This window comes from Natator depressus, chromosome 11 (assembly GCF_965152275.1).
Source record: "Natator depressus isolate rNatDep1 chromosome 11, rNatDep2.hap1, whole genome shotgun sequence".
In the NCBI taxonomy this organism is placed as follows: Eukaryota; Metazoa; Chordata; order Testudines; family Cheloniidae; genus Natator; species Natator depressus.
Genome location: NC_134244.1, coordinates 59,016,097 through 59,038,245, shown reverse-complemented (window position 1 = coordinate 59,038,245; position 22,149 = coordinate 59,016,097). Strand labels below are relative to the sequence as shown.

General features: G+C 43.3%; 1 protein-coding gene and 1 long non-coding RNA gene across 4 annotated transcripts in view; one reads left to right on the top strand and one right to left on the bottom strand.

Annotated features, from left to right (window-relative positions):
• Positions 1-9,448, top strand: part of ALS2 (alsin Rho guanine nucleotide exchange factor ALS2) — a 66,027-nt gene extending 56,579 nt beyond the window's left edge. For both annotated transcript variants that reach the window (XM_074967928.1, XM_074967927.1), the window contains exons 31-34: positions 1,692-1,753; positions 2,729-2,878; positions 3,166-3,262; positions 7,934-9,448. In XM_074967928.1, coding sequence (XP_074824029.1) covers positions 1,692-1,753; positions 2,729-2,878; positions 3,166-3,262; positions 7,934-7,972 — 348 coding nt within the window. In that variant the 3' untranslated portion in view covers positions 7,973-9,448. The remainder of the gene's footprint in view (positions 1-1,691; positions 1,754-2,728; positions 2,879-3,165; positions 3,263-7,933) is intronic.
• On the bottom strand, positions 1,269-19,519 carry LOC141996129 (uncharacterized). 2 transcript variants are annotated; one of them, XR_012641483.1, is made up of 4 exons: positions 19,184-19,519; positions 9,111-9,174; positions 7,210-7,435; positions 1,269-2,627 (listed from the first exon to the last, which is right to left on the bottom strand). It is a non-coding gene; the product is annotated as an uncharacterized LOC141996129 (long non-coding RNA). The 2 variants fall into 2 exon arrangements; XR_012641482.1 differs by lacking the exon at positions 7,210-7,435.
• Positions 19,520-22,149: the final 2,630 nt, after the last annotated feature.

Sequence of the window (22,149 nt, the reverse complement as noted above, 5' to 3'; positions counted from 1 at the left end):
GTCCTGTAGTAGGTGACTTCTGGGTACTCTTCTGGCTCTGTCAATCTGTTTCTTCACTTCAGCAGGTGGGTATTGTAGTTGTAAGAATGCTTGATAGAGATCTTGTAGGTGTTTGTCTCTGTCTGAGGGGTTGGAGCAAATGCGGTTGTATTTTAGAGCTTGGCTGTAGACAATGGATCGTGTGGTGTGTCCTGGATGGAAGCTGGAGGCATGTAGGTAAGTATAGCGGTCAATAGGTTTCCGGTATAGGGTGGTGTTTATGTGACCATTGCTTATTAGCACAGTAGTGTCCAGGAAATGGACCGCTTGTGTGGATTGGTCTAGGCTGAGGTTGATGGTGGGATGGAAATTGTTGAAATCATGGTGGAATTCCTCAAGGACTTCTTTTCCATGGGTCCAGATGATGATGTCATCAACGTAGCACAAGTAGAGTAGGGGCATTAGGGGACGAGAGCTGAAGAAGCGTTGTTCTAAGTCAGCCATAAAAATGTTGGCATACTGTGGGGCCATGTGGGTACCCATAGCAGTGCCGCTGACTTGAAGGTATATATTGTCCCCAAATGTGAAATAGTTGTGGTTGAGGACAAAGTCACAAAGGTTAGCCACCAGGTTTGCCGTGACATTATCGGGGATACTGTTCCTGACGGCTTGTAGTCCATCTTTGTGTGGAATGTTGGTGTAGAGGGCTTCTACATCCATAGTGGCCAGGATGGTGTTTTCTGGAAGATCACCGATGGATTGTAATTTCCTCTGCCGGGGACAGATCAAGAAAGCAAGCAATCCAACTCCTATAGAGTTAGTAAGTAATCTAGCTAGAAAATGCGTTAGATTTTCTTTTGTTTTTGGCTTGTGACATACACATTCCCTCCAGCACAGTGAATCCCTGTTTTTGTGTCTTTTTGTAACTTAAGGTTTTGCCTAGAGGGTTTCTCTATGTTTTGAATCTGACTGCCTGAGATTAGAATGGAAGATAATATCACAGAGTTGTTCTTTTATCTTTTTTTTGTTCTTCTAATAAAGTTCTGTTTTTTAAGAACCTGATTGGGTACGCAAAAGAATAAATGGACAAAAATCTGACATCAGGAATCATAATATTCAAAAACCGGTAGGAGAACACTTCAACCTCTCTGGCCACTCAGTAAAAGATTTAAGGGTGGCAATTTTGCAACAGAAAAACTGTAAAAACAGACTCCAACGAGAAACTGCTGAGCTTGAATTAATATGCAAACTAGATACCATTAACTTGGGTTTGAATAGAGACTGAGAGTGGCTGGGTAATTACACGTTTGAATCTATTTCCACATGTTCAAGTATCCTCGCATCTTCTTGTCAACTGTCTAAATGGGCCATCTTGATTATCACTACAAAAGTTTTTTTTTTTTTTCTCCTGCTGATAATAGCTCATCTTAATTAATTAGCCTCTTACAGTTTGTATGGCAACTTCCACTTTCTCTGTATGTGTGTACATATATATCTTCTTACTATATGTTCCATTCAATGTATCCGATGAAGTGGGCTGTAGCCCACGAAAGCTTATGCTCTAATAAGTTTGTTAGTCTCTAAGGTGCCAAAAGTACTCCTGTTATGTTTAATACAGTTGCATAGCTAACTTTGCAATAGCCATGTTCGCTTTCTTGTGAGCTGTCAGAGGTATTTACTAGAAAGATTCTGATCTTCTCCTGATTACCTAGGTGATACCAAACACAAAAGATGTCTGCTTTGCCTCAGCAGTTGAATGTTTACAACAGATCAGGTAATCCTTTCACTTTATCCCTCTGACTTGCTTTTCCTGCTCAGAGTACTGCCTCAGTCTAAGGCTTTGTCTACACTGGAACTTCATGGGCAAAAAAACCCCAACATCCCCCCGAACAACAACAGTTTTACAGACAAAAAGCACTGTTGTGAACAGCACTTTGTGGGCAGGAGCATTCTTCTGCCAACAAAGCTGCTGCCGCTTGTTGGGGGTGGAAGTCTTTTTTGTCGGTGGGAGAGCTCTCTCCTGCCAACAATCAGCAGCTACACTGCGTGCCTTTTAGCAGCACAGCTGAAGTGGCACAGCTGTGTCGCTAAAAGGTGGGTAGTGTAAGCAAAGCCTTAATTTAGTTATTAGATTGTGATCTTCAGTTTGCCATTCACATTGTAACAAGAAGCTTTGAAAGACTTTTCTGTCTTTCTGCCAAAAATGTTAACTCTTCAAAGTGAGGAGGTGGGTGAGCCCTTTTGTGTGGGGGCAGTTGGTATCTTCTAGGCAGGTTTTTGTAAGCTACCTTGACAGAAACAAAAGGGAGAAGATACTTAATTGTGCATGTGCTTTTTTTTTTTAAAGCAGTCAGGACAAAATGGTGTATTTATGGAGAGTTTTCACAGCTAACGGCTGGAAAAGACATCTCAGTTGCTGGTCATCTTGTTTTAAAAATGTTTGAGTGGCAGTAATGAAGAAAGTCTTTTCAAACAGCAAGCACTGATTTAAAATAGCTTAAAATGTTGTTTTATGTTCAGTAATATCTCTTCATCTGGTTCACTTGCAATTCAGTATGCTGTGCAGCTGGTATATTCTTAGAAATGGGCAGCTTTTGATGGCTGTGATGCAAATGTGATCAGTGGCTGTTTTGAAGGGTTCTGTCTTTCTAGAAAAGAAAGAAGAAACACAAATGAACAAACTGTCTTTATTTAGTTAAGTCGATTTGCAACTATTCATTGTAATCCTGATGGTTTCCTTTCTCAATAGTACAACCTTTACCCCATCTGACAAACTGAAGGTGATCCAGCAGACTTTTGAGGAGATCTCTCAGAGTGTGCTTGACACTCTTCAGGAAGACTTCTTGTGGTCAATGGATGACTTATTTCCTGTTTTTCTCTATGTGGTGCTACGAGCCAGGTGAGCGGTTTTAAAGTATTGTGAGAGAACCCACAGACCAACTAAAATTGTTTCCTGAATGGGAATGGTTTATTAAAGTTGAAACAGAACTGTATTCAGTACAGTGGAGGGTCTTAAGGTAGTCTGTTAGTGCAGGTAGAGCTGTTAGCAACCCTAACTAGTTCAGCTAAAACAGTTCAGCCATTTCTGAGAAAAAGGCTGGAAAAACATTTTGCCCATTTAAAAAAGATTCTTAAAGTATACAAGGCTAGAACAAAATATAATAGTGACTTTTCCTCATGTGACAGGATAAGGAATTTGGGGTCTGAGGTGCACTTGATTGAGGACCTGATGGATCCGTATCTCCAGCATGGGGAACAAGGCATCATGTTCACTACTCTGAAGGTGAGTATGAAATGTACACATCAACTGTCTAAAATTCCTATTGTCCTTTCTCTGGCAGCTAATAATCTTTGTACTTTTCCTATGGCAATGGCCACAACTGAGCCAATTTAAATTTCAATGAAAGTTAGCAACAAATTCTTTCAACCACTTATAGCACCACCCACTGATAAAATTTCAAGGTAACAAAGCCCTGTTAATGCTGGTTATTAATAAAATCGCATGTACATGTACAAAATCACTTCATGTTGCTCAGACTTAAACTTAGTGTGCTGGTTCTGATCTCTCTGTCGCCAGAAAAATCAGATTCCTGGTATAAAGAGATTTGAACATGTGGCTCCTGTGATTACTGAGCTCTCTAGTGTATGGTAACAATTGATGTTCTGTTCTAGTGTGCAAGGGTTCCAAGTGTGGAAGTTGGAAGTGGGATTGCTTTTATGTCCTGGTGCAGCAGAGGGGAGGTGAACGCTGCAGTTAAAATTCTAGGTGAAATATCAAAAAAAATCTTATTTTTGTTAAATTAGTAACAAAACAATCTGTCTGGTTCTTCGAGATGTGTTGCTCATGTTGATTCCATTCTAGGTTGCGCGTGTCCACGTGTGCGGTCATCAGAGATTTTTGCCTTAGCTGTATCCATAGGGTCAGCTGTGGCACTCCCTGGAGTGCTGCGCTCATACATCGGTGTATATGAGGAGCCGCTGGCCCTACACCTCTCAGTTCTTTCTTACCGCCTGTGGTGGTTAGTTGGAGCGCCTTTCCTTGCATAGCAAGGGCTCGCGGTTTCTCCTCTTCTGACTTCGAGCCTTAAGGCCTTGTAAATAGCTGTTTATAGTAGTTAGTGTTAGAAGTTAGAGTCCAATCGGGGACTTTGTCGCAGGCGGGGCATGCCCTGGTCCCTAGGTTTAAGCCCTGTGTGGACTTTAACAGGCCTATGCTTGTAAGTGACCCCCACAGCAGCTGCCTCAAGTGCTTGGGGGAATCATATGTGAAGGACGCGTGTCATATCTGCAAAAACTTTGAACCCAGGACCCAGAAAGAGCATGATATTCGTTTGAGGGCTCTCCTCTGACCGGCTTCCGAGCCATCCCGGCCGGACTCAACCCCTGGTACCTCGGCCTCAATGCGCAGTGCACCCCTGTCACTGGGCTCCACCCGGCACTGCTCCCCATCACCAGTGCCCAAAAAAACCCAGAAGGAGCATGGCTACCCAGGACCAGGCAAGAAAGGCCAGGGGGCATCGGCAAAGGACCCAGTTTGGGCCGCCTGGCCACTCCAGAGTCTTGTGGATGTGCTTTCCCAGTTGGGTCCCTTAGCCCCTTAAAGGATTCACCATGGACTCCTTGGACGGGTTGGGAACCCAAACTTTTGGAGTCATTGATGCCTTCCCAAGCTCCCCTGGCGCCAAGAGAGCAGATGCCTCCACCCACACCGCTGGCCCCGTGTGTGCCACAGGAAGCGGCAAAGGCTCCCTACAAGGGCAAACCAGCCGCCAAGACCCTCCAGAGGGCAGATGAGTGCCGCCGATCCCCTGAGCCAAGGCATCGCTCTCCATCTCTGCATCTCAGATCTCCGACATCACAGCCCAGATCCTCTGGGGCTTGCCCTCGATCACCGGCACCATGTTTGCAGTCCCCACCATCTCGACACGGATCGCCTAGGGGGAGGCACCAGTCACCGTATCACCGGTGCCGTTCGCCCTCCTGCCGGTCTTCCTCTCAGCGCAGATCTTAAGTCACCCACTCCATGGGAGCACTCTCCGTCATGATACTAGTTGCCCCATCACCAGTCCTCCCCAACACCAGCAACAGTCCTCCCATTCCCAAACACCAATTTCCAGTGGCGACAGCCAGCAGACAAACACAGGTGCCAATGGCCCCATCGTGGTCACCAGAAGGGGATTCCTCCAGCACAGAAGGGCAGTTTAGCCCCTCTTCGAGACTACACCAGCATAATTGGGCAGCAGAGGCTGCGTCGACTTCTATGGCACCACCTTGGTAGCATGGCTGGACCCCGGGTTGGTGTTGGAGGGAGTTCCCTTTGCAGCCTCGTCGCTGACCCTGATCTCCATTGCTTCAGACCTGGGCTAGGGAGCCCACCTGGGCAAGCTCAGCACCCAGGGCCATTGGTTGCGGGACAAGCTGGCCCTCCATATCAACGTCAGGGAGCTCAGAGTGGCTCATCTGGCCTGCCAAGCTTTCTTACCCCACCTGAAGGGCAAGGTAGAGCAGATCTTGACAGATAATACCACCGCAATGTATTACATCAACAGGCAGGGCAGAGCCAAGTCATCGGCCCTTTGCCAAGAAGCTCTCTGCGTTTTGGGACTTGTGTGCCACATGCCATTCATCTGCACCTGCCCAGGACCAGGAACGTATTAGCAGATCACCTCAGCAGGATCTTCTTGTCTCGCCACAAGTTGTCACTACATCCAGAGAGGGTTAGTATAATCCTTCCAGAGGTGGGGGACTCCCCGGGTGTACCTGTTTGCGTCCAGGCAGAACAGGAAATGCCATGTCTTCTGTTCAATCTGAGGGATGGACAGGGGCTCCCTGTCAGATGGGTTTCTCATACCATGGTCAGGGGCTCTAATATATGCCTTCCGGCCAGTGCCGTTGATTCACAGGTTCCTTGTGAAGATCAAGCAGGACAGGGTGGTTATACTAATAGCCCCCGTGTGGCCTCGCCAGCACTGGTTTGGCATGCTGCCGAACCTTTTAGTAGCCGCCCTGCTGCAGCTGCTCCTCTGGCCAGATCTGCTGTCCCAGAACCACGGCAGCTTTCTGCACCTGAACCTGGCGGCGCTGCACTTGACAGCATGGCTAAACGCGGACCAACGAGAATGCTCGGCCCACGTTCAGCAGGTCTTGGTGGGTAGCAGGAAACCCTCCACCAGAGTGGCTTACTTGGCCAAATGGAAAAGGTTCATGTGCTGGGCCTCGGAATGCCATATCTGGGCCTCGCAGGCCTCACTGGAGGAGGTCATAGATTATTTTCTGCACTTCAAACTTCAAGGTTTGACCTTGTCATCAGTCAGGGTCCACCCAGCCGCTATTGCGGCCTTCCACCCTCCGTTCCAAGGCAGGTCTGTCTTCACTCATGATATGACAACCCGTTTTTTGAAAGGTCTGGAGCATCTCTACCTGCATGTCTAAGATCCCGTTCCTCTCTTGGATCTGAATCTCATGCTGTCGAGACTCATGGGTCCCCTCTTCAAGTCCCTGGCTTCCTGCTCTCTCCTGCTTCTCTCCTGGAAGGTTTTGTTGCAATAACGTTGGGCCGCAGGGTGTCCAAGATCAGGGTGCTTGCTTCAGAACTGCCCTGTATGGTATTCTTCAGGATAAGGTCCAGCTGCGACCACACCTGGTGTTTCTACCCAAGGTTGTTTCCCAGTTTCATACTGGCCAGGACATATACTTACCACATATGCTTACGTGTCTTCTTTCCAAAGCCTCATATATCAGATGATGAGTGCAGGCTGCACGCTGTGGATGTCAGGAGGGCATTGGCCTTCTATGTAGACAGGAAAGGGCTGTTCCGTAGGTCGATGCAACTGTTTGTGGCGGTGGCAGACAGAATGAGATGTCGCGCAGTGTCTACTCAAAGGATTTCATTCTGGATCATTGCCTGCATCCGCTTACTGCTAGAGCTGGCAAATGTGCCTCTGCCGGCACTCATGATGGCTTACTTGATCAGGGAAAAGGGCTCACCAACAGCCTTCCTGGCACAGGTTCTAATCAGAGAGATCTGTAGAGCCGCTACCTGGATATCTGTCCAGATGTTCGCGTCTCATTATGCACTCGGCAAGCTTCAGACAACACTGGGTTTGGCAGAGCAGTGTTGCAAGCTGCATGACCGTGAACTCTGAGCCCACCTCCATTGGACACTGCTTGTAAGTCACTTAGAATAGAATCGACATGAGCCAAGTACTTGAAGAAAAATCGGTTACTTACCTTTTCGTATCTTGTTCTTCAGGATGTGTTGCTCGTGTCCATTCCATTACTCGCCCTCCTGCCCCTCTATCGAAGTTGCCGGCAGGAAGGAACTGAGAGGCCGTAGGGCTGGTGGTGCCTGATATACTGACATATGAGCACAGCACTCAAGGGCCGCCACAGCCGACCCTACGGATACCACTAAGGCAAAAATCTCCAACAACCATGCACGTGGGCATGTGCACACCTAGAATGGAATGGACATGGAGTAACACATCTCAAAGAATAACCGTGACAAAAAGGTAGGTAATTGGAGGGTTTTTTGCCATTGGTATGAGTATTTTCCCAAAGTTTCCAGTTGCTACCCACCTAAACTATATATGAAACAGTTTTTTAGAACTGAATGGCTGCCTAAGCTAGTGCTTTTTTCTAGCTACTCCTAGGACGTTTCCTTGTAATGTCTGAGTATCCGGAGTCCCAAACCATCCTCCCACTCCATGAGGAGTTAAACACAATTTGAACTTAAAAGCTCAGACCTTCCCCCGATACTTCATGGCATTTCACAAGATTGCCGCACAGTGAATGTTGTCACTGCACAACTGATCACAGAAAGTCTAACTTTCTGGACTTCTTGGGGTGGGGGTGGGGGAATTAAACCTTTTTGTAGGTTAACTGGAGGGGGTGGGGAGGGGGAAATCATGGAAAGTAGTATTTTAAAATTAAACTGAATTTTGTTTCAATTCAGGCTTGTTACTATCAGATTCAACATGAAAAGCTGACCTAGATCGCCTCTGCAACCAAAGTAGATGAGTATCTACTGAGTGGAGCTTCAGCAACATCCATGTTCTTCCTTAGAATGGCACTTACAACAGAGATATGTGGATATTGCTTCTGAACTCATATAAAGATTGAAAAAAACAAGTACTGAGGCCATCTAGAGGAAATGACAGAAGCAGAAAAGTAATACTTAAACTTGGCCTGTCCAACAGTTTCCAAGAAGAGAGACTATTTGCTGGTCTAAAGGAGGGATTGTTTGTTCTTCCCAAATTAGCAGTGTTTTTAAAAGGCAAGACATCAACTTGGAGTTCATATGCAAAGAGTAGTCTGGGCATATGGCTTCTTAGACAATGGGTTCATGGTTTTCCTGAATCTACCTGCACTGACCACAGATTCCTTTGAAAGGATTACATTGCATCATAGAACCACTCTGTGTCTTCCTGAATTAAGCTGCTAACTATGTTTGTTTTTGGAAAAGGGAAAAAAGAAAAGTTGCTATGTTAGTATTTATAATAGGCAGTTTACAGAATATCTGTCTGGAAGGGTTCTGATTGAATCATTTGTAGCAGGATTGCTGAAAGCAGCCCTTAGTTGCTGTTATGGAAATGATCAAATTTGACATGGGCTCCTTTACATCTGTAGTGGTAAGAACATATCCTTTTTATTTAATTAACTTCATAAACAAAAAGCACTAGCAGGTTTGAATTTCATTGCTGAATTTGGTACTTCTAAAGTTTTTTTGCAGAGCTATTAGTTTAATTGTTCCTTGCCTTGCATTCTAAGGCCCAAGGATGAACAATGTGCAGGCCGTTTTTGGAACGGTCTTCTTGTGAAGTCCATGGTGCAGGAGAATGAGAACATGTTTTAAACTAAGTGACACTAGATTTGGATTGAGATTTTTGACTCCCTCCATTATGTTGTAGTTACTTAGCAAGGGAAAACTCACTGTTACATTCTCAAAGGCATTGTAAAACAAAAACTTAATCTCAGTGTTTGGGTTTTTGTGTGTGTGCATGTTCTCTTGTGGTTTACATTTATATTGATTTATACAAATAATGCCAGTGAACATTTGGATACAATGGGTGCTGTTCTTTACCATGTCTGACAGAAAAGTGGGAGATATATGAAATGTTTTCATGACTTACCTTGAATTAGCATAGCAAAGGCTAAATCGGTTTTGAAATCAGAATCATGGCTTGTGTGTTGACCCTTTAAAAAACAAACAAAACTGTTCATTGAAATGCTGTTGGGAGCAGTGACTGTAACGTAGCACTTTTCATAATAAAGTAAAGAGTATTTGTCTTTGAGACTGTTTTTGTGGATGGTTGGAGAAAAGAAAATTAAAAGGTATAGCAAGAGTCTATTTAAAATCTCATTTAATATAACACCTAACTGCTCAGAGATGATAAAGGAACTATCTCTAGACTCCCACTAATATCTTTTTTTTTTTAAAAGGTGTCTCTTTAATACAAATGATTGTTATCAAAGATGTACTTGCAGAGAAAATATTTAATAATTAAAATAACTATTTTTGATCCAAGTAACGTGTTTCCTACTGAATTTCAAAAACCTCTTAAGGGACAGGAGCTTCTGGGGAGGAAGACTGCAGTGTATGGATTTGTTTTGGCTTTTTTTTTTTAAAGTATCTTACAACCATTTCTTCTTTGAGTAGATTCAGCTCTGTGTTCCATGTGGTTGTGCGCATGCCCATAGCACCAAAGCTGGAGAAGTTTGCTGAGCAGTACCCGTAGGGGAGGTTTTCACACCCTCTGGACCTAGCCCCTCTCCTGGCAGCTAGAGTCCAAGATCTGTGGGGTGTTTTCACCTCATGTTTTTGATCTCCGTTTCCTGAGAGTTTTTTCTCTAGATAATAGTAGTACATTAGGTTTAGTTTAGTGTTAGAGTAGTTGGCTGCTGTGTGTGGTGCCCTCAGCAGGGTTCAGGCATTGTACTCTATTCCCACACAAGGTGCTTGTTGTGCGTTGGTGAGGAATACATTAAGGAGTGGTGCTCTGTCTGTAAATCCATTCAAAAAGAGGACTTGGGCGAGGTGACTTTTATGGTTGAAGCAGCACCTTCGGGAGCAGGCCATGAGACCCGCTTCAGCACTGAGATCCTCATCTGATCAGTGGTAATCTTTGGAACTGGAAGTGATGCCCCTCCACTTTCGGACTCTGGTGTTCCCCCTAAGAGGAAGAGGAGTTATTCTCCCCCCACTGGTGCAATGAGGAAGAGGTCCCATAAGACTAATTGGAACAACTCCATGGCTTGGGGAGACGTTTCCTCATCTTCTAAAAGGAATACTGACTGGCACCATGCTTCTTCTGGCATGTGGGATGGAGTAGGTCTAACTGCTCTCTGGTACAACGCTAAGATCAGGGAGAGCCCATATTGTCAACACTAGTTCTGGCGACGGGGCGCCTGAGTCCAGTACTGATCACGTCTGCACCAGTGCCTACTGTTTTTTGATGCTGGTGGCATATTGAGCGGCATCTGACCTGCTGTGTCTGACTCTCCACTAGTTCAGGAGTTTTCTTCAAGTGCTTGCACATGTCCATTCCAATGTAGGTGTATGCACACACCAAGCCCAGTCACTGGAAAATTTTCCAGTGTTAGAGCTTCTACTGCTTCATCCTCTGTTGTGCCCTTGGACCTTCTGGATGCATTGCAGAGCTATTGGGGTTTGTCGGCACCACAGCTCTCACTGCCCTGGTCCCAGACTGGAATTGAGGCTGACGCTGTGTCAAACACCAAAGGCTCCCTCAATGCTGGTGTGCCCTTCGGCTCTGTCATTGCCATAGCAGCTGATCCCGTTATCAAGTTTGGTACTGCCCTTGGCCTCTGTGCCAGTACTGCCTCCTAATATTGGATGAGAGTGTATCTCACTTGGTTCTGCCAATGCCGATTCTATATTCCCTCATTGGCATTGATGCCACCCCTGTGTTGCAGTCTGGATGAGTCCAATTGTTTGCTTGCCCCATCGGGGCTGGTTCCCCCATTGTCTCTGAATCTCTGAGACTCCTTGAGATCCAGATCAGGGTCGTATTCCCCTTTGTCCCCGATAAGCACTAGAGACTATCCTCGGATCACCATTGGTACGGAGAATGGCATTGTTCCCTCAGTCAGGAGAAGAGCTGTTTGGCCTGGTGCCTACTGGCCACCAATGCCATATCTGTTTGCCAAGTAGCCTCCTTGGAAGTTCCCAGATCTTTGAGGTCCCATTCTTAGACCCACTCCACAGTGAGATCGCCAGTCCCATTGGGGGTTCCCTTTCTCAGATCAGTTACAAGCAACTGCTGAGCCCGTTCCCTCTGGGCTTCCAGGGTTATCCCAAATGGATCCTGGGGTTCAAGAATAGGATCCATCATTGACACAGCAAACCACTTCTTCATCCTCTCTGGATGACTTTATTGTGCTGGGCTTTCTCTCGATGCCTGAGGACTTTAAGTCATATCAGTACCTCCTTAGGCATATGGCCACCACCGTAGGCATTCAGGCTGAATTTTCTGCAGGAGAATATGCCTAAGCTGTTGCATATTGTCCAGTCATTCACTCTAGAGAGAGAGAGTAGCCCTCCTGATAAATGAGGATCTCTTGGATCCTGCAAAGGCCATCTAGAGTGTTTCTGCTTCATTGCCTCCCTTGGCAAAACATGCAGTAAAGCGGCACCTGTCCCTGTGACGGGGTGTGCCTGGCCCTTTGTGGCCTCCTGCTGGAGGCCCTGTAGTTCTTCTACATCCCATCCCAGGAAAGAGCATTGAAGGTGGGTCTTCCACCTCTGTCAACAAATACATCTGATATGTGAGATTCCCTATGGTCACCCTGGCAACTATATTCCCTATGTTATATCACAGTAACTATTTTGCTGCCCTGACCATAGGCACTGACTCTGTAGGTGCTCCAGGGCTGGAGCACCCACAGGGAAAAATTAGTGGGTGCTCTACACCCACCAGCAGCCAAGCTCCTCCCCCCAGCTCCCCACCTCCTTCTCCGCCTCCTCCCCTGAGCATGTCACATCCCTGCTCCTCTTCCTACCTCCCAGCACTTCCTGCTCGTCACCGGCATGCTGGGAGGGATGGGGGAGAAGTGGGAACGTGGCATGCTCAGGGGAGGAGACGGGGAAGAGGCAGGGCCAGGGCAGGGATTTGGGGAAGGAGTCGGAGTTGGGATGGGGACTTTGGGGAAGGGGTTGGAATGGGGATGGGACAAGGGTGGAGTCAGGGTGGAGCCAGGGGCAGAGGGGAGTCCAGCACCCACCAGCGGGAGCAGAAGTCGGCACCTATGCCCTGAGCTTTCAGGACATTTATTTCCACATAGCAATTCTGAGCCACTGGATTTCTCCAGTTTGTTGTGATGGACTGGCTCTATCAGTACACCGTGCTCCCTTTTGGTCGGTCTTCTGTTCCCTGGGTTTTTACCAAATGCACGATTGTGATGGCAGCATACCTTAGTAGGAGGGCAATTCATATCTTCTTTCCATATCTGAACAATTAGTTACTGAGGGGCAAGTCCAGAGAAGAAGTTCTCTCTCATGTTTAATTCATGCTACACTTACTTGATCCTTTAGGTCTTGTCTTAAATAATGGGAAGTCAACATTGGTTCCAACTCAAAGAATCAAGTTCACTGGGGCCATTATAGACTGAGTTTGAGAGCATTTCTGCTGACTGACCAATTCCACATGGGTTCGCTGTGTATGTCTGGGAGTGCAGTTTCAACCCTCAACCACAGCGCACGTATCGCTGCATGCACACAGGTAACCAATATGTTCGTCCTCTTCAAATGTTGCTGAAGTTGGTCTATCATCCAAACTGTCGTCCCTTGGACAGACTGGTCTGACTTGCCCAGCCAATCCTGAGCTCCTTACAGTGCTGGATGGTTCAGGGCAATGGGTGGTAGGGCGTTCCTTTTATTGAATCTCCACCAACCAGGACTTTGGACACCAATGTCTCCTTAATAAGTTGGGGAGTGCATCTGGGATTGTTGAAAGTTCAAGGCCTTGATTGGAACAGGAAGCTTCTCTGCATATCAACTTTCTGGAACTTTGTGCCAAATACAGTGCCTGTAACGCCCTTAAAGATTACATCAGGGACTAGGCAGTGCACATCCTTACCAACAGTACCACCATGATGTATTATGTGAACAGATGTAGGAGCACTCTGCAGCATGCTGTGTCAAGACATGATCAGGGTCTGGCAGTTTTGTGCTAGGGAAAACATTACCCCCATGGCCAATCACTTACCTTGCAGACCACTTCAGCAGAAATTTCTCCCTGAATCACGAGTGGTCTCTGAAGTCCAGCATCCTGCAGTACATCTTGACAGTTTGGGACATATTGATGATTGGCCTGTTTGCCTCATGAGACAATAAGAAATGCTGTCTGTTTTGCTCTCGAGGGGATCTCAGTCCAGGCTCCAACTGATGCCTTTCACCTGAGCTGGGAATCAGCACTCTGGTAAACTTTTCTTCCAATTCTGATCATCCCTCAAGTCATTCTCAAGCTGAAATGAGGAAGAATGATGTTTGGAGGCTGTCTGGCAAATCTTGCTTAATAGTAGAAAGCTTTCCACCCAAGTGTCCTGTTTGGCCAAATGGAAGCAATTCTGGATATGATTGTTAGCCTGGGGAGGTCAACTGATGCTGGTTTGTATTCAGAATATCTTGGAGAACCTGCTATACCTTTAGTCTTCTGGTATTGCACTTAGTTTGTTGAGAGTGAATCTGGCAGCAATTCTGGCTGGCATCTGGCAGCAGTTCTTCCACCCATCCATGCGAAGTCAGTGGTTTTCAAACTCCATGCCAGTGAAGTTCTTGAAAGGCAACACTCATCTCCACGTGCTGGTTAAAGAACTGGTTCCTTTGTGGGACCTTAATGCTGTCTTAATGGCTCTCATGGGACTTCCATTTGAGCCTCTGGCAACTTTTCTCCCTTGTGTATCGGAAAATTGCTTTCCCTTTGTTGGTAACAGCTGCAAGGAGAGTGTGAGAGTTGCAGGCTTTGATGGCAGAGCTTCCTTACATGCAATTTTCCAAAGACAAAGTAACCCTGTTGCTCTGCACCCTAAGCTTTTTATCTAAAGTGGCTTCTCGGTTTCACATGAACCAAGTTCTATATCTAGCAATGTTTTTTCCCTAAGCTACATTCAAGCCCAGATGAGCACACACTGGATGTCATGCAATATTTAGCTTTTTACCTGGATAGGACTAAACATTGCTGTTTATCTCGTCCGCCTGTTTCGTATGCGGACTGAATGAAGGGGTGAGCGCGCTCTCTTCACAGACTCTTCCAAGGTGGATAACTCCCTTGCATCATGACAGCATACAGAGTAGCTCAGACTATGCCTCCTCAAAAGGTGCAAGATGATTTCACAAGGGCCCCGGCAATGTCGATGGCTTTTGTAAGTGAGGTTCCTATATTGGATATTTGCAGGGCTGCCACTTGGTCCTCTGTGCATACATTTACAGACCACTATGCCATTATTACTGCATCTGGATCAGATGAAAACTTTGGGAAGGCAATCCTGCAGTCCCTTGTTTAAATAGACTCAGAGCCCCACCTCCTGCTAGTATTGCTTGAGTCACCTACATGGAATACATAGCTGCATCTAGTCGAAGAAGAAAAAATGGTTGTTTTGAGATGTGATGTAGACATGTATTCCATTCCACAACCCACCCTCTGTCTCCCCTGCCTCAGTCCGTACTTTTAATATTCAGTGTGAAGGAACTGAGGAGGGTCTGGGTGGCACTGCCCTCCTATAGACAGGGGAGGGGCTAGGGCCACAGGGTGCAAATGCTGCCCCTACTGGTAGGTAAAATTCTCCAGCTTTGTCTGGGCGTGTGCACACTATATAGAATACCCATCTGCATAACACCTTGAAGAACAAGTCACAGTACAGGTAAGTAACTGTTTTATCTTGCGCCTGTTGATTTCAATAGAAAATTAATCAGGGCTTTATTTCGCTACAGTTAATATTTCCGAAAATTAAAATGTATTTTAAAAATGAATTTTGAAAAGTGTTGAAAAATACTTGGCATTGTGTGTGTTTGTCTGTCTGTCTGTCTCTCTCTTCTCACACACACACACACACCCACCCCCGGCAGTGTTGCTATTGTCCCTAAATGGTGCGAGGTTGAAAAGTTTAGTTTTAAATTGTTGCATGACAATTTATTGTAAGCTGACTGACAAACTATTCCTAATTGCAAAACAGACACCATGAATGCACATGTCCTCTGCAGATTTTCCTTTCCAGAAAACGCAAAAATCGACAGCGAGATCCAGCACAGGATCCAGTGCGCAAGTGCTTCCTTTGGGAAATTACTCCAGTGCGTTTTCAGACCATTACCTACGGCAGGACCCCAAGATCCAGGTCTATAAGACAATTGTTATTCCTATATTCCTTTATGGATGTGAAACCTTTCAACAGCACCTCAAGAGTCTGGAGAGGTACCCACAATGATGCCTTCGGAAGTTCCTTCACATCAAGTGGGAATATCACTGCACTAACACCAGCATCCTCACTGAAGCCATTTTCCCCAGCATTGAACCAATGATCCTCATGCACCAATTCTGCTGGGCTGGACATTGTGTGCAGATGCCAGAGTCTCACCTCCCAAAACAAGTCCTTTTACTCTCAGCTCACCCATGGTGGTCAAAGGAAATGCTACAAAGTGTATCAAGACAACTGATGCGGACATCACAAGCTGGGAGAGCATGCCACCAACCAACCCCAGTGGTGCCATGTCTTCCATCAGGCAGTGGCCCATTTCAAAGAGAAGCGCCTTGCCTTCAAAGCTGAAAAGAGAGAGAGAAGGATGGAAAAAAAGCTTTCTCCCAGCTGGCAGCTAGCCCACCAGGAAATGTCTGTACCTATTGAGGGCAGATCTGTGGTTCCAGGATCAGACTCCTGAGTTGTCTCAGGACCCATATATAAATCCGTGGTAGAGATCATCCTCAAATCAAGGGATTGCTGCTGATGATGCCAAGTTACTTTGTTTTAAAAACAATTAAAAATATTTAGTTTCGAGGAACAAGAGATGGTAGGCCAACTCTTCCTAATTATTTCTCTTCTGGCACCTCCTGGACCTGGCTCCCACTATTTAGTCAAAGGGTTTCTTTGCTTGTCCTTGGGAGATAAAAGCAGAACCCTTCTGGAATTTCTTTGATTAGCTTTAACATTTTGTAATATAATTAGCTATAGATGTATATTGTTACATTTCTAAATATTCTGGCTATACCACTCGTGTAGCTATATCAATATTCAGCAAAGGTGCAAACAAGTTTGTAATGACTTAAACAAAATAAGTCATTTAATTAATATTATTTTGCATCAATATGGAGGTCCCCTGCTCCTCCTCCCCCAAGGTAACAATTTGATTATTCTTACTTCCTAGAGAAAGGTCCCCATCTAACAGCTGAAAGCAAGATAAGTGCTGGGAATGGGGAGGTGGAAAATGTGGGAAGGTTACTTTATACCGCTTTGTAAGAATCTTACCAGCAGAGGAAGTGGGGCTACTGATCTGCCATCTTCTGACAGGTGTGAAGTCCAAACATTTATAGTAAATATAGGGAAGCAGAGCTGACATTAAACCACTAAAGTCTGCAAAAACTTGTTAAAAACAAGTTTAGAAAACTTGACACAAACTGACCACCTCCCGTCTTTCTATGCAGTGAAAAGTCCCCCCCATTTTGTTGTCATGCTTTTCTAAATAAGGCCAAACTCCTCTCTCCCCCACTCCCCATGCAGACTTCAGGGGAAGCCACATACATGCATCAGAGGGCAGGATTTGGCTCAATGTTTATAAAGGGCTATTCTGTTTCACACTCCTATACATACTGTCTCCCTAATCCTTCCTCAGAGACATACCTGTATTTCCTCTCTGTACTTCAAAACTTTATCATGATACTGCTGATCCTTTATTTGTTATCAATATATCTGCCTATCTTATATTGTCTGTTCATCAACAGCTCACCTGCTTACCTAAGATTACATTGAAAAAGAGCATGCTACAACAAAATCCAAATGTTCCCAGCCTGGGTGCAATTGATATACCTGAATCTCCATTCTACCAGCCTACAGAATTTGCAGTGCCTGATACAAATCAATTTCTAGATGGACAAAACTTTTGTTGTTTCGCATTTACAGTAACCTATTTTTATACACCCATTCTTGATTATGGTTAGCAGAGACCAATATTGTGTGCAAATTTTGTGCTTTTGTTTCTTCTCTTGCGTGTGAACATTTTTCTGGGAAAATACCAAACAAGGTGTCAATAAAGAATATCACGATAAAGCCAAATATGTGTACAACCTCAAAATTAGAATTACTGAGCTTCAATGCAAAATTCTGTTCAGCTATTATCTCAGCCTTGATAGAGTAAAATATTTGTGTAGATACAACAACACACTCTCTCATATTTGTACTAGTAAAGGTACTTCAGAGCATTCAGGCTAGAGGGAACTGTAGGTTCAGCAAGACAGTGGGCTTTTCATATGGATGAACTAGCCAATCCAAGAAACTGACAGGCTTCTGGCAGGCTTCCTGTTTATGTACAAGTCCAGAAGATGAAAGACATTCCTGTCCATCCAAGCATAAGGTTGATGCAAGGTCTGCATGGTGCACTTCAGAAAATAAGATGACAACATTTGAAATGGAGGACGGTTGAAGCCAACTACCATATTTTAAAGTCTTGACAAGGTACTTAAATTGTAATAGTTAACTCTGGATACCCAAGCTAATGGTTGTGTTGAACAAGTCAACATATAATGACTACTGGTATTTATGGATCGTTTCAGTATAGATTCTTTTTTTTTTAAAGGAAGAAGATACCATTGCAACTCTATATACAAACAGGAAAAAAAACCTATTTAAAATGTAAGATGTTTCATTTTTTGAGAGCAAAATTCTCAAACATAGCAAAGACTCCTTAAACTATAATAATAATTAATAATTTTTGGCTCTTATGGCATTTTTCATTAGTGGATCTTACAGTGCTTCAAATCTTTTATATATTTATCCTTTCAGCATACCTCCGAGGGAGGAAAGTATTCCTCCATTTTATAGTTACTGACAAAATCCCAGGTAGTCTTCAATCCTCCTAAATACATGTCTTTTTAGTAAAAACATTTATAAACCAATTGTCCTCTACTTTCTCCTTATCCCCTTCCCACCCCAAAAAATTATATTTAAGTAGAAGAAGGTCAAACTTTTATTGGCGGTTCCAATGCTATAAGTGACTCATTTAATCAGAATCCTATTGGCTTATGGTGATAAAAATTAGTTTTTAGCCTTGTGGAGTTACCAAAGGGATTACTTTCTTTTCTCTACAAGTACATTCTTGGGAAGTCAAATAAAAATATTGTTGTTATTTAAACATCTTTACCATGTTTGTGTGACTATATATTTAGTATATGTACACATGAGACAAGATGAAGGTGTTCGATACAAGTCATCCAAGACTTTTTAGCCAATATAGAAATGGTGAACTACTTCAATATAGATACAATATTATATAATATATTGTATATTCAATACAATACAATATAGAAATGGTGTGCATTTTAACAATCTTCTGATATTTTAATAGTTCCTTCTAATTTATCAAGACATTTATGTGACCATCGCATTAATATCTGAGTGATCTCAAAAGGTTTCAGCTTGAAATCCTAGTTTGTGTAATTGTAGAAAGATTTCTTTCTGGGCCGCAGTTTTTGGATGTATCTGAAAAGTTGTCCTTTCAGTCCAAAAGCTATTCTGTATGGTTGATGGGTCTGATATTGTCCTATTGAAACCTTGCCCCTGAATTCAACAGGGAAAAAAATCAGGCCCCTTGATGCTTTGAGAACAAAATTGTTCACTTTAAAATGTGGTTTTGTTAGCCATATGTAATACTGAATATTTTGAGGGGAGTCAGGGATAGGTGACAATTGAAAAATAAAATTGCGGTGGTCCTAAGAGAAGAAGTAAGTATTTTCAAATACTGTGTAGACTTATGACTGATTGAGGAAGAAAGGTTAGGCAGCAATGTAAATTATTGTTGTAGCTGTAGATTTTCGAGGTAGGTAATTTTTAGAACTTCTGTACACAGAAAATATCAAGTTGAAACATGCGATGGGAGAATTGCTATTGAAAAGGAACAGTGTATCATGCTAAATATCATGCAGATTTGACTTGAGCAAATACAATTTAAAATAAACGGAAATAATTTTCTCCTTCTGCTTACCTGCCAAGATTTAAATTCAGGGTTCAGTTTTTCTTCTACAACAGCTGATCATGTTACAAACAGTATTTTCCTGTGTCTCTTGTAGAAGATCAAAATTCATGTCAGTTTCAGTAGAAACAATTAACCTTGACCTGTGGTTCATAGCACATTAAAAGCCCCAATTCGTGTTTTAAAGCGTGAGGAAGAAAGTAGGAAAACAAAATTTAACCTTAAAATGCAACTGATTTAAGGACAGTAAATGGTTCCCCCTCAGCCCTTCCGCATTTCTTGCTGGTGAAAGGGACTTTGTACCTGCAAAGATGTGGCAATTTCTAACAGTGCCAATTGTCTGATGTGAAGTCTGAGAATTGAATACCTTGCTTTAGGTTTATAATCCCCTTATGCAACTCAATGATGTTGCGAATGTGTTTTGTCCTCTGATTGGTGGAAACAACTGAATGTGTGAGTGGATTATTTCTGATCCTTCTGATGTATGGCTCAATTATTAGCTGACAAGATTCTTGGGAGTAAATGTGTATCAGACAAGATTCCTCTTTTCAACCTTTGTGGTCTGATGCAGTAAGGGGCAGCTTTGATTGTATGTTCCTGTAGGTAACCAAGAAATGAGTTAACCTGCAGGGTTTCTCTCCCTTTATTACTTGTCTTACCACGTTTTGTTTTACCACATTTTGTTCATAAATTAAAATCTGGGTATTTCTTCCTTGTTACAGGATTTCAGCTTGCGTGTAATAGGAGATCAAAGCTAAAATATTACATATCTCTTCATCTGCATTTACAGGCGTGGTACTGCAGAGAGACCTTAAGAACCAAGTGTGTTGGCCATTGGGGAAAGTTGGTGGGAACAAGTAACTACATAAGTTAAAGATAATTAAAAGTAGGGTTTTTATGCAAGAAAAGGGTTAAGAAGATTTCTCCTCTCCCTGGTTCTAAGGTTAGATTTCTGCGGATTAGAAAGGGGAGGATGTCCATAGATTAGCTAAGGCAGTGAGGTGATTTAGGCTACTAATAGCCCACAGATATTCTTCCTTGTGGCAATTCTACATGATTGGAACATGGTGTATACTGCAGCATTTACAGGTAAGAAATTTTACACTCTGCTGAAAGAGACAAATTGTACAGCATAGATGCATTTCTCACCTGCAACTGTGAAATTTGTTTTTGATGTCGTTGCTGTGACATAATTCTAGGTAAACCAATTTAAATATCTTTAAAATATCTGGCTTGTACCAATGGGACCCTAATTAAACTTGTGACATCTGTTTAGTTCTTTGCCTGCTAGCTAAAGATTTGACGTTGGAAACTTGTGTAGGGGAAAAGTTGTTCCTTAACAAAAATCACATGATCCTATTTTTATTAACAGAATTTTGTTGACTTCAACAAATGCATTTTTTCCAAAACTTCAGAAGGCATTACGATACTGACAGGTTCTACCCAGTAGAATGAGTAATTATTCTGCTAGTAAAGATCCAGATTAATTTTCTAACTGCTTTTATTGCTATTGTATGTAATATAATAGACTGGTCAAATATCCCTTGCTTTGGATTTGTTTTTTAAAACAACTTTTTTAATATCTCATTCTTATGTTGAATGATTTTGCCATGTGTGTCAATGAGTTAATTTTCATACTTTATTATACGTCAGCCAGCATGTGTTTAAGCAATAAACATGAACTAACTGTGGCTGATCTGTGTACACAAGGCCAAATTATCAGCTGAAAAAGAGTATGATGACTGCTACACAGAACTCCACATGCACTGTAAATCGTAATTTCCTTATGTAATACTCTACCTAATCGGCAGACTCTTTGACAGTGGAACTGTCCCGATATAAACAGTATTACATACATGTAATGGAGGTAGTAGGAAATTGCTCAGGAGGGAAGTAGAAGTCAACATATAACTGAATGTAGATCAGTGCAAATAATGTGCAAATATTTTGTTACATTAGCAACTTTAGCATGTGGACATCAATACCGTGGCACCATGGAATAACTTCAAGAACAGATCTCAATATTTACTCTTTTGATGTCAAAAACAGGGTAGAGTAAATCCAAAATTTTATATATATAAAAACCGTAATATTATCTTTGACCAGTAGATCTCAAAGCAGTTTACAAAGTCAGGGAAGTATGCTATCCTCATTGCATCTATGGGGAAACTGAATAGCAATCAAGTGACTTGTCCAGTTTTAGTTTGTTGTTTAACAAAGCATTAGAAACTTTTGAGAAGGGCAGGTCAGTGGAAGCACGTTGTATCTGTTCTCAGGCATATACACTGCCTGTCTGACACCTTAAATTTCACCTGGAAGTGAATAATTACAGCTGGTTGAATATTCATCAAACAATTCATTAATTTTTTCAGTTAAGGTTTTTGCATTTTTTCACCCTGCCCTAGTACTAATTTGCAATCTACAAAGAGCTAAATTATCTAGGTCCTGGTAATCTTATAGATTGGCTCATCATCTTCCTCTATATTCTGCCACATCAGTGCTCAGTAGCATCACTGATATTGCAAGGCAGCTTGCAGGAAATGTAGGCAGGATTTTCTGAATGTCTGGACTTCATCTCTGGCATTTGTTCTCAGTAGAAATTCATCCGAGTTCAAATCTGGCCATGTTCAGAAAGCTCTGTAAATTTGCACCCATGTGACTAATGGTAGGTATTAGAATTTCCCTTGGAATTAGTTCCCTGCCACTATTTGTTCTAGGTAGTTGGCTCAATAGAGGCAGGAGTTCTGCATCCTGCTGTTGAAGAAATGTGCTTTTTCATCCAAATTATGTGGTGTACCCAAATACTATGGTGATGGATACTTCTTAAAATGTGTGTAATGTATATACACTTTTATGCTTTTGGGAACAGTGCTACGTTGGTAGGGAGATAGGCCAAATACTCTAGTAGTTCTTTGCCATCTAATTTATTGTGATCCTGGGTTGAGGAGACTCTCTCTGGGCTGTGACACCTGTAGAAT